This window comes from Populus trichocarpa, chromosome 1, assembly GCF_000002775.5.
Source record: "Populus trichocarpa isolate Nisqually-1 chromosome 1, P.trichocarpa_v4.1, whole genome shotgun sequence".
Taxonomy (NCBI): Eukaryota; Viridiplantae; Streptophyta; class Magnoliopsida; order Malpighiales; family Salicaceae; genus Populus; species Populus trichocarpa.
The window spans coordinates 6979291-6995063 of record NC_037285.2 but is presented as its reverse complement, the minus strand read 5'-3'; the positions used below and the strand labels follow the sequence as shown (position 1 = coordinate 6995063).

The window sequence follows — 15773 nt, the reverse complement described above, 5'->3', positions numbered from 1 at the left end:
GTCAAAAGGGGCAAGTCACTCGTGTAAGTAGACCAATTTTTGAATGGGCAGGTCACCCATGAAAATAGACTAGTGTTTGAATTTTAAAATGGACAGGTCGCCCGTGAAAATAAACTGGTTTATTGAATTTCAAAAGAGGACAGGTCACCCATGATAATGAGATCATTTTCTTCTTTGGATTGGTGGATCACCCAACAAGTCAAGCAAATATTTTTTTATTTACAAGCTCACTATGCAAAACCTTAATGAGATTTTATTTCATAAGCGTTATGAAGAGAGGCATCTGTTGCTACTCAATTTGTTATCCTATTTTTGAAAACATTTTGAGAAAAACCAAAAATAACAAAAAAAAACCCAAAAAATATGTTCTTGATGTTTTTGCATCGTTTTTGACGTCTTTTCCAAAGAATTTAAAATAAAAGAGAAAGAAGAAGAAAAAATGCATTTAATTTTTAGTGATCTAATTATAATTGTGGATGGGAGAGGACCAATTTAAAAATTAAAAACCCTCTCACCAAGCAGCCTATTTTTTTAATCCAAGGATCCATTTTTCTTTGTTTTGTCTCCAAGTTATCAAATATTCAAATGAATGGTAGAGATTTATTCTTGAAATTCAATAGTTGATCTTGTTTTGTTTTGCCTTCAAACCAAAGAAATTTATTCACCTATAAATATATGATTATACCACACACAAAAGGGAGAATGATGACATTGAAAAGTAAAATCATTGAATAAAAGGATATAAAAAAGATTGATTTCAATCCGGGTTAACATCTCAAACCTGTGATCCAAGTCATGAGATCAGGATCATCCAATCGTAAGAAATCACAAAGTCCAATTCCTAACCAATTTAATATCGAAGGATGAAATTGAAAAAAAAATCAATTTTAAAAAAGAACCTAAGGCAAAAAAAAATAAAAATCAAAATAATGAAGATCAAATTTGAAACACAAACAAAATGAATGGACACCCTCTTTTTGCATAGCAGGATTCAAACCACTTTGCCAAAATAAAAAATAAAAAATAGGCAAATATAGACAATAGACAATAGAGAATATCAACAAATTTAAAATTCACTAGTTTAACCACTCAACCGTATAGATGATATGATTGGTCATTATTTATGCCTATCTTTATTTTAAACAAAACCTTTTATTTTTTGAGAGAAAAAGAAGTAGACAACATGTCACCTATGGAGACTCAGAATATGGCCACCACTTGTGGTTGAAAAATCGAGGGAGTGTTTTTTAGCCAAAAATCTAATTTTTCAAGTTATTTTCACCTAAAAACACTTCAAAACCCTTTTATAAATGACATAACAACCCTAAAACACCAAAAAATAAATAAATAAAAACTAAATCAAACCTAATTTTTCTTTTCATTAATGTTTAGAGAAAGAAAAAAAAAACCATTGTTATTAATCCCCTTTTATTTGACACCAAAAACATTGATTTTTATCACTGAAAAGTGATCAAACCAATAACTTTCTCTTTCCTCATTTTTTTTAGATGACTTTCTCTAGCTTTGGACTGAAATGCAAAAGAAATGATTTTTTGGATCAAAATTGAGATTATAAAAATACAGGGATTGTAGGATAAGAAAAGGAAAAGTATGAGGGTGAAAAAAAAACTCTTAGCTTCAATTTTAAATTGGCCATGGGGTTTCTTCTTGTTTTGCATTTTGGTCCTTTTTTTGAATTTTGTCCATAATTTGCCAATTTTGACAAACTTGGCATAAAAGGTTGGGACATTGAAAAAAATAGTTGAAATTGGAGAAATTCTTCCTGGCACTGTTCACTGTTACAGTGAATTCCTTAGCGTTTTAGTATACTTGGCAATGGTAAATCCTTTTAAGCAAATTTGCAGCAGTGTGTTCCCTAGGGGCTTGTCCATGCAAAGCAGTGATGGCATCCATGCCATCACGAGTACATGGACTTGTAGGCTTATGGCAGTAGAGTTCAGTCCACATCAAGAAATCTGCAGTTCCTAAATCAATGATAAGACCCACCCATGTAGCCCATTAGCAAAAATGCTGCTTAATTCTAATCTATTTAATTAATCAATATTTTGACAGATATCCTTATCCTATCACTTGGCATTGATTACTAGAGAAAGTTCTTGCCATTGGTTGAGTATGGTGAAGACTAAAGTTACAGTGGGGTTTATTTTTCAGACACAAGTAGATATATGGTTGGGATTAGCTGATTCCTATCATATCAGTTTATAGATTGACGGGAGCCCACGTTGCTTTCATGAGAGAACGTCCATGTCGAGCGGGCAGCAGGCTATCATTGGTTGGGCTGTGCAATCATTTAGAGCGTAAGTTACATTAGTTTTTACCAGCTATTCTCGATGCCACTATGCAGGCTCAAACTCTGGCAGAGCGCTAGAAGATTAGGTAAAATTTGTTACCAGATAGAAAGGAGCAACCCCAACAAAACCATTTGGGGAGTTGTGTATATCACATGAATTCTTGAGTTCATGTTACAGCAATAATATGAGGGGGCCGCAGAGTCATGATTGAGATATGCATAAGAAAACATCAGGCATTCTCAAAATTTATTCGCTCAAATGAACATTCTTCGTTGCGGTGAACAACTTTGAGGTCACAATACAGACAAGCAATAAAACAATTCAAATAGACAACAAATGGATTTCAAAGCTCAAGGAAACTCACCAGATTACAACTTCGACACTATACAGGTCTTCTATGCTACAGAATGTGCAGGTGTGGTAAAGTAGATAAATACGATCAGTACATTTTCAAATTCTAAAACCCCACTTCTTCGTTGATTCCTTCTTAGTCCTCCTTGAATTAGGATCGATGAGATTCTCCAATGATTTTGCCTTTTTGTTACGAGCCCTGCCTGCTTCTTTCAGGAGCTCAGCTAGCCTACTCTTCTCATCTTCAAAATCAGGATTTGCAATTCCAAGCTTTTCTTCTCTGAGCTTTAGAACATGCTCCAAGATCTCTATTGCATCTTCAACCCTGCAATGGAAGCCATAAAGATCAACAAGAGACAAAAATAAATAAATCTATAGCTTTAAGCAATGTTCGAAGTAGCAAGGTTGGAAACCCAAAACTAGCCATAAATGCTTTTTTATCTAGAATGCTGTCTCTACTATAAGTAATCATTATAAGCTTTACAAAACCAAAATTATAAAACTGGAATGTACACTTCAAAACTTAAGCCATGACTTAGCTCTTAAACCCCCACCATAAGTCTTCTCATCTCGGCAATGCATATATATTGGAGAAAGGTGAAAGCACAAAAACATCAAATAAGTAATTTTCATAAGCAACAACTTCACATATAAGAATGTGCTAAACTAGAAACAGAAACTCAACCAATTATACTCTGTCTAGAAATCCTCCCTGGGGACAAAATTCAAACTCAAACATCAAAATGGATAAATCAACCACTCATCATAATAAGAGGGTGTTTGATAGCATGGTAGAAGGTTGTTTTTCAAAGTGTTTTTCGCTTGGAAATACATCAAAATAATGTTTTTTTATTTTTAAAATTTATTTTTATATCAGCACATCCAAATGATTTAAAAACACAGAAAAAAATTAATTTGAAGCAAAAAAAAATCAAATTTTGATAAAAAATAAGTTGCACCGCAACCCCAAACGAGGTCTAACTCTGACATAATAAATATTGAGTAGCAATAGTTTGAAATGACATATTACCTCCCCAAAGCATCGTAAGTTGCTGCAAGATTGCTATATACTCCAATGGTATCTTGATGGCATGGGCCACACTCCTTTTCCAGTATCCCCCTTGCCTCTTCAAATAACTCACAAGCCTCATCTATTTTAAACAGCTGTACGCAAGCCAATCCCATCTGGTTCAGCACAACCCCAAAGAAGGCCGACTTCTTCTCACCACTACTTCTAAGTTTTGTTACAGCACTCTCGAATGAGTTCCTTGCTTCTTCATATCTCCCAACCATGTAAAACATCACTCCCATTCGAGCTTCAATCCCTGCAATGGTACTTTGCTGTCCTGGTTTATCCTCCAACAACTTCATTGCCTTTTGCAAGAGCTTCAATGCCTCCTCAGGCTCATCCACAGACTCAAAAATGGCAGAAATCTCAGTCAACCCCCCAGCAATCTCTTCTGCCGTGGTTCCCGGCACAGGTTTCGCATATATCCTCAGAGCATTTTCACAGTAAGACTTAGACTCTCGGAGTTTTCCAGTCCTATGATACAAGTCAGCAAGACGTACAAAGACGGATGCAACCGAAGGGTGGTTGTCACCCTTTGATGACTTGAAGACAGTGAGTGCCTTCTGATATGAGAAGACAGCCTCATCAAAGCGACAAAGAGACATGTAAATATTCCCAATACTGACATCAATAGCAGCAACCTCATTGTCCTGTCCATTTGCAATCATTGCCATGCTGGCAAGGACAAGGTGCTCAAGTGCTGATTCATAATCTCCCTTTGCCTCGCATACAAGGGCCATCAGCCTGCGGTCAGCTGCTTCTTCAATAGATGCTGGTTCACTATGTGCACGATGAATTTCAAGAGTTTTCTTGCACAATTCTTCGGCTTTATCAAAGTTCATAGCTTGAACATGTGCCTCAGCTAAGTACCTGACGTTTCCAAATTAATGAACTAAAATCGAGTTAAACAAGAAGACACATGCTGATTCAAACCTATTTTCACTATACATCATATGCAGAAACCAGCAAAACCTCAGTATTAAACATATCAGGCTTTTTTAATCAGACTTTGAAAGAACAATAGCAAAAGAATTTGACAAACATAAACATAAACATCAACAAACTCATATCAAACAAAGAAGTAATAATAAAACTACTAATTTTATGATAAAAAGACCATATCACTACATAGTACATACAAATATAAAACGACAAACAAATAGGAACATACACAAAAATGGAAATATTAACTTCAGTTCTCCTACTTTTAGCCCGCGACAGCAAACCTTAACCTCAAATCTCTTCCTAAAATAGTAAAAAATCCGAATATTTTATATTTAAGGCGTAATCAATCTTAATTACCCTATTAGCAACCACACACAAAACAACAAAGAATCCCCAAAAAATCAACACTTTCCCTCCAAATCCATTAACATTAGCATAATCAGCGAAAAAACACATTTAAATCACACTTGAAAGTCTTAATCTCTCATTAAGACAAAAGTCCCAACCTTAATTACCCCAATAAATCAAATTCACAATCACACAAAACCAACACCTTCAAAAACAAGGAAATCTCAGGGAAAAAAACAACCCAAGAAGAAAAACATTTCAGAATCCAAAACCCACAAACCTGCAAGTCTCGCCAACTCGTGGATCAATCTCCCCTAAGCTCTCGATCTGAATCTGCAACCCTTTCTCATAACACTCAATCGACTTATCAACTTGACCGAGCATTGAATAAGTATCCCCCAACTGCATATACCCACTAAATCCAGCAAGGGCATGATCCATTCCTTTACTCAAATCAGGCACTTTAATAGCCCTTTCAAGTACAGGCACTGCCTCTTCAAACCTCCCTAAACTGCAATAAATAGCACCCAAAACATGAAGACTCATAACAAGATCCAAACTTGGCTCTTCACCTTTTTCAATGGCCACTCTTTCAAAGGAATTTGATGCTCTGATTGCATAGTCCAATGCCTTAATGGGTCCTTCACCGGATGCAATGGTGTCACGGGCGAGCTTTAAGAGAAACGGGCCAAGATCGGGGTTGTCCAAGGAAGGATCCGAGAGGAGGGTATTCGAGTTAGGAGAATCTGGTGGTGGTTTTTTGGCGGAGCGGGCAGGGGAAGGTTTGGATCGAGATGGGGAAGGAGATGGGGGTTTTTTGGGAGTTGGGGTTCTGGGTTGTTGTTCGGATCGGGTTGAAGATTCGGGTCGGATCTCAGGGAGAGAAATGTTAAGTGGTGGTGCATCTGGTGGGGTTTTAACAGAGACAAGACCAGGCATGGCTGTCGTGTGAGAGATTGGCAGGGACGGAGAGTGAGTGAAGAAGAGTGAGAGTTATGGAGAAGAAATGGAAAATGAGAGGGGGGGAGGGGAGGTTAAGGAAGAAGGAATTAGGTGATTAGAGGAATAATTAAGAGAGATGATTAAAGACAAGGTACCAAGATGGAACTGACAGGTGGTGGTGGTGGTGGTGGTAAATTCAGTACTCTTTTGTTAGGACAACAAACAACATTAGAATTTAGATCAGATCAGATAATTCAAAGTGAAGGGAGGCGAGTGTTCTTTTCTCTGTTTTGTTTTGTTTTGTATTTTTTTCATGGATGTCGTCCTTTAATGGCTGTCTGGATTCTCTTTTTACTTTTTACTTTTTACTTTTTACTTATCTAACTGCCAACTGCCAACTTGAAGGAAAGACTGATTTTTGCTCCTTTCTCGAGAAGAAAAAATAAAATAAAATAATATTGGGGTCATTCAATGATTGAGCTTAGCCCTGCCAAGAGGCTGGAGAGAAAAGCCCTGCGGCAACTTACTGAAGACTTTTACTCTGTTAGCTCCATGATTCGAGTGTATGGTTAAAATGTCATGGTTAGCCCCGCTCGGCCCTAAGGCTCGATCCGGTGATAGGTTTGTTTCAAATTGTTCAGGGAGTTAGTTGACTTGGTTTTTGTAAACATTTTCTTTTTAATTGTTATCAAACGACGTCATTTCAACTTGCGATCAAAACCTATGGCCATGTGATAGGTCGCGCCGGATCTTATTAATATGCTACACAAGTAATTGGGTATGTACAAGTCTTTAGACCTCCAAGGATAATTATTTTATGGTATGGAAATAATTGCATCTCGGATAATCTTTTATCAATAAGAGTTCATCTTATATTTTTTAAAATAAGCTCTTTATTCTATCCAAAAATAAAGTTTAAATTCAAAACATCTTTTATGTCTTCAATCAAATTCTTTAAGACTTGTTACAAACAAAAAAGAAAAAGAGGAGGATGATGATTTTGGTTAGCATGGATTATATTAATATTTAGATTTGAGTCTAATTATCTTTTTAATTTTATTTGTATCTAATGTTATAAAAACTTTGATTTCATCCTGTAGAATTGGATTTTATTTTTGCCTAGCATAGATATATTATATATATCTATGCGATGGCATGCTCGTGCGCTGCCGCGGACTTATAAAACAAATGTATTTGATAGTGTTATAATTGTGAACCAACGTTAGATAAGTAATAAAAACTAAAGGTATGATGAAGCCAATATTTCATGATAGAAAAAAAAAAGTTTTGTTGGTGATCAAAAACTTAGAGACTGAACAAATTAATTTGAAGCAATCCACAGTGTTTTGTGAGGAAAGATACAGTGTTTTCGCCACATGATTTAGCTTTTCTGTTAATAAAAAACAAAAAAAATTACTAAGTTAAATTCTCTACCAACTTAATATTAAAAAAAAACAACAAAGATAATTTTGGAAGGAAAAAATCCAATGAAGAAAAACGTTGTAGCAATTGATAATGTTTTGTGAGGAAAACTACAGTGCTTTCTCCAATAAAATCGATAAAGATAATTTTAGAAAAAATCATTAAAAAAAATCATTTAGACAAATACTGTAGCAATTCTCAGTGTTTTATAAGAAAAGCTACAATGCTTTCCCCATATGATTTAGTTTCCCTATATGAGAAAAGCTATCTACTCTATTATCTTTTACAATGCAATGCGTGAAAGCCGAAAAGAGAAGGAGAAAAAAAAATTGGTAATCGAAGCCACACAACAACTCCTCTACCATCACGCATTGTCGAAAAATGAAGATCTTGTTGAGACAATTTCATTACCACCAATGAATGAAACATTTGGAGGTTTACAACTACACGTGGCCTATCTAACTTTTTAGCACGTGTGTTATATATGCTAGCTACTCTCACTTGCCCGTTAAGCTTAGCCCCTAATCTTGTAAAAAGTGAGGCTAGAAATTTATTTTAATTTCAATTTTTTCCCCGAAGCATTAATAATTTTAAATCAATAAAATTAATTTTTGTTATAAGGGGAATTCACATATATATTAAGTTCAATCCTAAATAAACTTGAAATAAACTTTCAAGCTCAATCCCAAATAAACGCAATACAACATGATCAAATAAAAAAAATTGAGAGATTAAAATAAAAAAAAATATTATAAACACTATTACAATCTATAATATTTTCTGTGTTGCGCTACAATAATTTCACCATTAGTTTTATTTTTTTGTTAATGGAAATAACTTCCTATACTTACTTTATAAATTTATTTTAGAAAAGATGGATACAAGATAAAAGAAAAAATCACGCCTAAATTTTGGAAAGTTTATTAAAACAGATAAAATATTTTTATCTAACTTCAAAAATATTTTTTTTAATTCTCTCTCATCTTTATATCTATTTCTCTTTTATAAAATAAATATTAATAGTTAACAAAATATGTTTACCCAACTGCAAAGAGATTTCAATTCCTTGATTTCGTACGTGGGCCGGGTAATTATCGGGGACAGCTTTATTATATAATATATACCAAGATGAGTTGTATCTCTCCATTATTCCTTTCTGCTCTAAAATACAAGCTCATAATTTATGCACTCTCTCATTGATTTATTCAACATGAAGTGAGCCCTTCAAGGCGTTGAGGTTTTTGCACAAGTTGTTCAACAGTTAGGGGATGCCACCACCACCACGAAATCTTCGCTGTTCGTGTTTAGGCGGTGATGGACCGCCAATGATATAGTCCATCCCTGCAGTCTCCATTATCAGCTTTTTTGAGATTTTTTAATTTCTGTATAAAGATTTAGTTTGATTCCCTGATTATTAAATCTTATGTATAACCAGCTTTCTAAGTTAGCTCCGTCAATATTGTATATATACTGTTTCTTCCTCCTGCTGCTAAATAAGAAAATCAGAAGAGTATTTCTCTATTTCAGCAATGGCCTGCAACATTGAGCAATCATAGTGTTTGTTATAGCAGCAGAGTTTCTATCGACAAATAATTTTATGTAGTTCTGTTACCTCACTAAGTGGATTTGCATCACTAAAACTCTGGCTGGAAGAGAACAAAATATGAAAATAATGTTGCTTTCAATGAATATTTGGCAAAATGCTAGCAAACAAGATTGAAATAGACATGGAGAACTCGCTTACCTGCAGAGAAATAAAAGGAGAATGAGAAATGTGATTTTGGTCTGGGAATTATCCATATTGGTAAATGTTATGGTGGTTTTTGTTATGAAGTTTGACAGAAGGGAGGCGGAGCCCTGGAAACAATATTCATGGTGCCAGATGTATTCGAAAGCATCGTAGAGTGCTACGATGAAAATGCAGTATCCATTAGCTAAAGTCAACTGCATGCACTAAGGTAGTAATCAACTGGCTTGCAATGCATGGCTGAAGCTTACACAATTTCAGCTTTCAATCTGTATTAAACCTCCACATACATGGAACCCATTTTTGGATTTGTTTCACTCAGTGGTGTCTTCATCAATACTTCAATAGCATGAACCGCTGGCTGGAGGCCTCGGCCTATTAATTCCACATACATCATTAAATCTGTAGTGAATGATGCATTTTGGTACTTGACAAACGAAATCAGTAACATAGCAATCTACAAATGGCACCATATTAATAGAAGCAATTTAGAGGAGGATGGGTTAAATGAACCAGAGATAAGATTTTTTTTTATGAAAATAAACAGCAGTAGAGACTGCAGTGTCCCACGCAGGGTGTCAAAATTCAATACCAAAGGATTTTCCATGGTGTGTGCTTGTTCACGTTGTTTGCCTACTGTGTAATACAGTGTTATTGCTTCTGAGACTCGTTCTGCTGTCATATTGTATGGTAATGGACAGAGCTTATCACTTCTCATGAAGGACCAAGACAAGGAATATGAAAACACATCTACCCCTGTTGTTGTGAGCTCTCAAATCATGGTAATTTGGATGGTGGATGTCTTATCATAACATAATTAGTCACAGCACCTTCTTTAAGTTGACCTCCCAACCTTTCCATATTTTCCATATCATGATAATAGTCCCTTGTCTAAAGTATCCCTTTTGGCTTTAAACATTAGGCTATGGTTTCCCAATCCTTTTTAGGACATTAATATTGGTTTAGTCTTGTAAGCCATTTGAGTGGCAATTAGTTATATTCTACCTAATAATGCTGTTAAAGGAATATATAGGAGTATGATTAACTAGCACAATTGGCTTGGGAACAAAGACTGGACTCATTATTAGAGATGGTAATCTTTTGGCTGCATGTTTCTTAGCCGGAAATTACCTCTTATGATTGCCAAACTATGGGGGTGCTGGCATTACAGCCTTCCATTATCGAATCTGCTAGCTGTATGGTATCTAAAAATTATATATAAAAAAAAAAAGAGTACGGTATCGTTTTTTCTGTCTCCTAAAACTTTCACTGGCATGGCCTGAGTATCCTCAACTTCTCTACAAAGGAATTGGGATTCAGGAATCCATTAGGTATCACAGATCTTGTAATTCAAAAGGGCATCTTGTTTCCCAAAGTCAAAGCAAAATTGGCTTAGCTGGGGCCGCAATCTTATGTTGGCCTCGAGGCTGATGGAGCATTACCAGATTATAAAATACTCACAACCATGGTTCTTAGCACATATGATGCACAATTACATATTATCATTGAAAATGTAAACATGTTGGTGTTGCAGAATTTCTTGGACAGATAATAACCCTTGGGAGGAAAAAACCCACAACTTGTCCATTCTGCTGTTTTTGGTTTACTGTGAAACTGAGGTGCATTTCTTTACTTGATATTTGAAGGCTGTATACATTGGAATTGAATTGGTTAAAATTGCTTATATTAGTTAAATGGTCTTCCTGATTAATGATAAAAGAAGGGACATACTAACATGTTTATCAGAAGATGCTACATTTGCAAGACAACTAAGAACGGATATCTTTAGACAACAAATTATGGAACTTGCAGATTCTCTATAAATCCCAGTAGAGCTACAGAGAGTGCTTTCTCATTATTCATTTTCATTTTACAATACATCCGAAAATTCATGCACTCTCTCATTGAGCAAGTGGTACCTTCAGAGTCTAAAGCTCTACTTACTAAACTGTCCAATGGACATGCATACATATTACATACATACATATTTCTTATTTCAATGAGCCCCCAAGGCATGGAGTTTTGAAGTAGAAATTTAAACAGTTAGGGGCCGTTTCCTCCAGGTTTATGTTTAGGATTAGGCTCCGGATCTTTTTGGTAGTCCACCATAGCCTCCACCTCTGTAAGCTTTCTCATCTCCATTTCAGCAATGACCTAAAATATTATAAAAGTATTATAACAGAAGAGTATAGTTTGATCTATCAACAATGACTAATCAGTGATGATGCTTATACATCTATGATGTATATATCTTGTAATTAGGACAGAACTCGAAATCTGTCTGGACTTTCCGATAGCTGTGAACTTGAACCGGAGCTTGCATCAATCAATAGCTCATTTAGATGAACTTCAAGCAGTATCATCAAGTCATGTTATAAAGTACGATTTATAGGTGAAAAAAACAAATAGTTAAGGCATGACATGTACATAGTTGCATTGACAAAGTGCTTGTTAATATGGTTTAGCTACCTCACTTAGTGGACTTGGAAGAATACTGCCCTCCTGGACTCCTAAAACTCTTGCTGCAAGAGGGGAAAAATGGAATAATGTTACTTTAATCAATACTTGGCAAATAATAAGATGAATTTACATGGAGAACTTATGAACTGCTTACCTACAGATAAATCAATGAAGAAAAAAAGAAGAAGAAGAAGAATGATTTTGGTATGAGAAGGCATGGTAAAATGTACCGGTGATTGTTGTTATAGGTTCTGAGAGGACAAGGGATGTGTTAAATTTATAGGGACAGAACCATGTAAACACTTCATGGTGCAAACTGTACTCAAAAGCTTTGTAGAATGCTATGATGAAAATGCAACACCCATTAGCAAAAACACAACAAAGTCAACTGCACTTTCTTTTCTTTTTTTTTCTTTTTTTCTTGTGACCTCAAGAGTCAGGTTCCAAGGACTTGCCTCACGCCTTCCCAAAAGCCGAATTGGTTAGGTAGCAAACAACTTAATTCGCATTTGCATGGCTGAAGCTCTATAAATCAATTCAACTTGAATTTCTGTGTAATTGCCTACGTTTCCCTGGTCTCAACCATTCTTTCCAACCTTTAAAACCCATTTTTGGCTTTATTTCACTGTTGAGGATAAGTGGTGTCATTATCAAACAATATGAACCATTGGCAAGGGGGCCATGCCCCATTTCATTCCATATGCAAATTAATGCTCTAGCTAATGGTGGTGCAGTTCATCTTCCAAAAAAGTTTTTTTGTACTTGATAAGTGAAGTTAGAAAGAGATTAGCAGTGGATTCTACAAATGAAGATCAGCATAAAAACAATTACAAGGTTGAATTAATGCCCCAATAGGATGAAAATAGGCAAGAGTAGGGACTGCAATAATATCCTATACAGAAAGTCAATTGAATTTACCAAAGTCCACAGAATTGCTCATGATGTGCTCTGTTCATGGTGCTTGCTTACTGTGTTATGGTAACATTGCTTCTGACTCTCTTTACAAGGTCATATTGTATGGTAATGGACAAAGCTCATTGCTTCTCATGGAGGGGGACCCCTTGTATATAGTCCCTGGAAAAAGAACACGAAAACACGTCTACCCTTCTTATTTTGCTGGCTTTCAAATCATGAAAATCGGGATGGTGCAAGTCATATCACAAGTCACAGCACCTCTTTAAGTTGATCACCCATCCTTCCTACATCTTTCTTTGTAAACTTTAGTTAATCCTCTTCTCTTAGAAAGATTTGATGATAGCTTATTAAACCCTTTATCTCCTTTTCCCACAACATTATTTTCGATAATTATCTGTCTAAATTAATTCTAACCATACTGCAGGAGAAAAATTATCCATCTTGGAGTTATTATTTTAAACTCTTAACCGATTTTTTTCTTTCCTTTTTTGTTAACCAACATGTTCTCTGAAGTGGACTCTAGATGTTAGAACTCACAGGCTTACTTTGTTTGCAAGCTATTTGTGTGGCAAATAGTCCTAATATTGACAGAATCATTGAGGGAAGAGGAGTCAGGTTAGCCACATTGGCTCGACAACTAAGACCGGCCACATCATTTGAGGTGGTGATCAAAGCTGGCTACATATTACTTAGCTGGAATTCATGATAGCAAACCATGGAAGATTCGACACTACAACCTTTAAATATTGAATCTGTGAGCTGTATGGTATCTAAATCTGTGGCGTGGCTAGAAATAGCGAATCCTCAGCCTGCCTGCATTTTTTCATACTTTATTGTAATTAAAAAGGGTATCATGCTTCCTAAGATTTGCAAAATGACTTAGAGGCGGATTGTTTTCACGTTTTAAAAGCATTATTAAAAAAATTACAGCTCCACTAATTGTAATTAAAAAGGGTATCATGTAGCTGTTGATGTTGTTGAATCCCTTGGAATGTTGCAGGATTTCTTTCACATGTACCAACTACTTAAAATTACAGCTCCACTAATTGTCCATCCTTGTATTTTTTTTTTTATTAGAGATGATGATTGTGAAGACTGAAAACTGATTTGAGAACCAGAAATATCTCTTAGTAAAAGAACGAAAAGAAGAAAAGAAAAAACTAGTTATGTACGAGATATGTTATGATATTCAAGGAGTAATTATGGTTATTTTATTAGTTATTTTTTGGACCTATCTTGAAAAAAAAACAGATATAAAGATAAAAAAAACTCATCACCTGCCAAAAATAATAAAAATATCTTTATTTAGAATTTTTCTCTAATTATATTTTAAAAAAGAAATAAATCTAAAATATAATTAATATGATATCAATAATTACTTTCTAAAAATTATAAAATTTGACATGTATGTGCCCCATAAAACCAATGGCTACGATCTTTCACAAAGTGATAGTATTTGAAAGCATTTTCGTTAAAATTTAGCACACATTAGCTGGAATTTACCTTATATGATTGCAGACGGCATTTTAATTCTAGCTATTAACAACACTGCCTTTAAACTTTTTAGCTGCATGGGTGTCCATTAAAGATGCATCTAGAAGTGAGAAATGTTTAAAATTTTCTCAAGTTTATCTGCATTCACGGATAATTAAGCGGTTTTTTTTAAAATATTTTTTATTTGAAAATTATTAAAATAATATATTTTTTATTTTTTAAAAATTATTTTTGACATCAGCATATTTAAAAAAATAAAAATAAAAATATTACAAAATTAATTTTAAATAAAAAAATAAAATTTCATGAAAACGTCATTTGGAACACGGTTCTAAACGGCGCCTTAATATATATGTGTGTTTTCCTTATAAAAAAAAATAATTTTCACTCGAAAATACATCAAAATAATGTTTTTTTTATTTTTAAAAAATTATTTTTGACATCAGCGCATTAAAAAAATATAAAAAATTACAAAATTAGTTTTAAACAAAAAAATTGAATTTTCATGAAACACTATTTGGAACACAGTTCTAAACAGCACCTTAATATATATGTGTATTCCCCTTGTAACAAAAATATTTGGTCTGGCCAATAGGGGTAATAGAGTCTTTTTCTAATTTTTTGAACTGTAAAAATACAAAATTATCCTTGGTGCCAAATTTTTACTTTATAACAAATATTTTTTAAAGAAAATTGTTAAGACGTGCGCTGCATGCATTGACACGAATGACATCTCCTGACGGTCTAACATCAGCTACTAGGGTGGCATATGAATTGTCTCGGCAACCCTTTTGTCCCTGTCCGAGGCGTGTTAACAACAAACATCTAGTTTGGAACTGATATAACCTCATAAAGAACAAATTAAAATAAATTATAAAATTCAATTCTTATTAGACCATGCCGGATCCAATGTTGAACAATAAAATTTATAAAAAGTGAAATTAAGAAAAAATGAAACAAAAAAATAAGTAAAGTTAGCTCAGGTTAAGTATTATTATCGAGTCATGAGGCCTAAATAGCCTAATAAAAAGTAAACCAAAACAAATCATGAAATTTAATTATTAATCATCCACAATATTAATTGATGAAATTAAAAAAAAATAAGTCAAAAAAATTAACCTATCAAATTTAATATCCAAATTATAAAAAAAAAATAACTGGATCGAAATAAATCCAGGATTAAAGGAATCGTGACCCAGGGTTATCTATTAAAATTGCCGATTTTCCATTAGAATAGAAGCAAGCATCTCTTTGTGTTTTTTTATTATCACGTATTCCAATACAAGCACTCAACAACAATAACAACTAGGTACCTTCTACCTTCTTGTATACCGGCCGTTTCACAGCATCTCCCATTCCACTGCCCCGTCAAATTTCCCCTTATTTTGCAACAATTAAATCTTCATCTCTACTTTCTTTCGCTCTTGCTGTGATTTTTCAAATCGAAATCGAATTGCTCGGTGCATCTCCTTTCTTTCCACTACAAGTCTTTCATACTTTTCTCCTTCCTTTACCATTTCTCTTTCTCCTTCCTTCATCTTTGGACGGAACTGAATGGCTCTAGCATATTCAAAACATCTCAAAAATCCAAAATGGACTGTCATTTTGAATTTTGCGATGAAATTAGTTTCTTTTTTTCTTTTTCTTTTTCAGGTGGAACGAGATCAGTCAGAACGGTATTCATAACCTTGCCCTTCACAATCAAAACAATCCACCAATGACCTCATTGATTCTTAGCCATGCCAGCAGGAGTTGACACTGACATTCC

The 15773-nt window shown here is 34.5% G+C and overlaps 1 protein-coding gene across 1 annotated transcript; it reads right to left on the bottom strand.

Annotated features, from left to right (window-relative positions):
* Nucleotides 1–2527: 2527 nt before the first annotated feature.
* Nucleotides 2528–6273, bottom strand: LOC7477838 (protein KINESIN LIGHT CHAIN-RELATED 1). Its single transcript, XM_002297928.4, has 3 exons — nt 5306–6273; nt 3694–4602; nt 2528–2988 (listed from the first exon to the last, which is right to left on the bottom strand). Exons 1-3 carry the CDS (start codon nt 5962–5964, stop codon nt 2763–2765), a joined length of 1794 nt encoding a protein of 597 aa, XP_002297964.2. The 5' UTR covers nt 5965–6273; the 3' UTR covers nt 2528–2762.
* Between the last annotated feature and the right edge of the window lie 9500 nt (nt 6274–15773).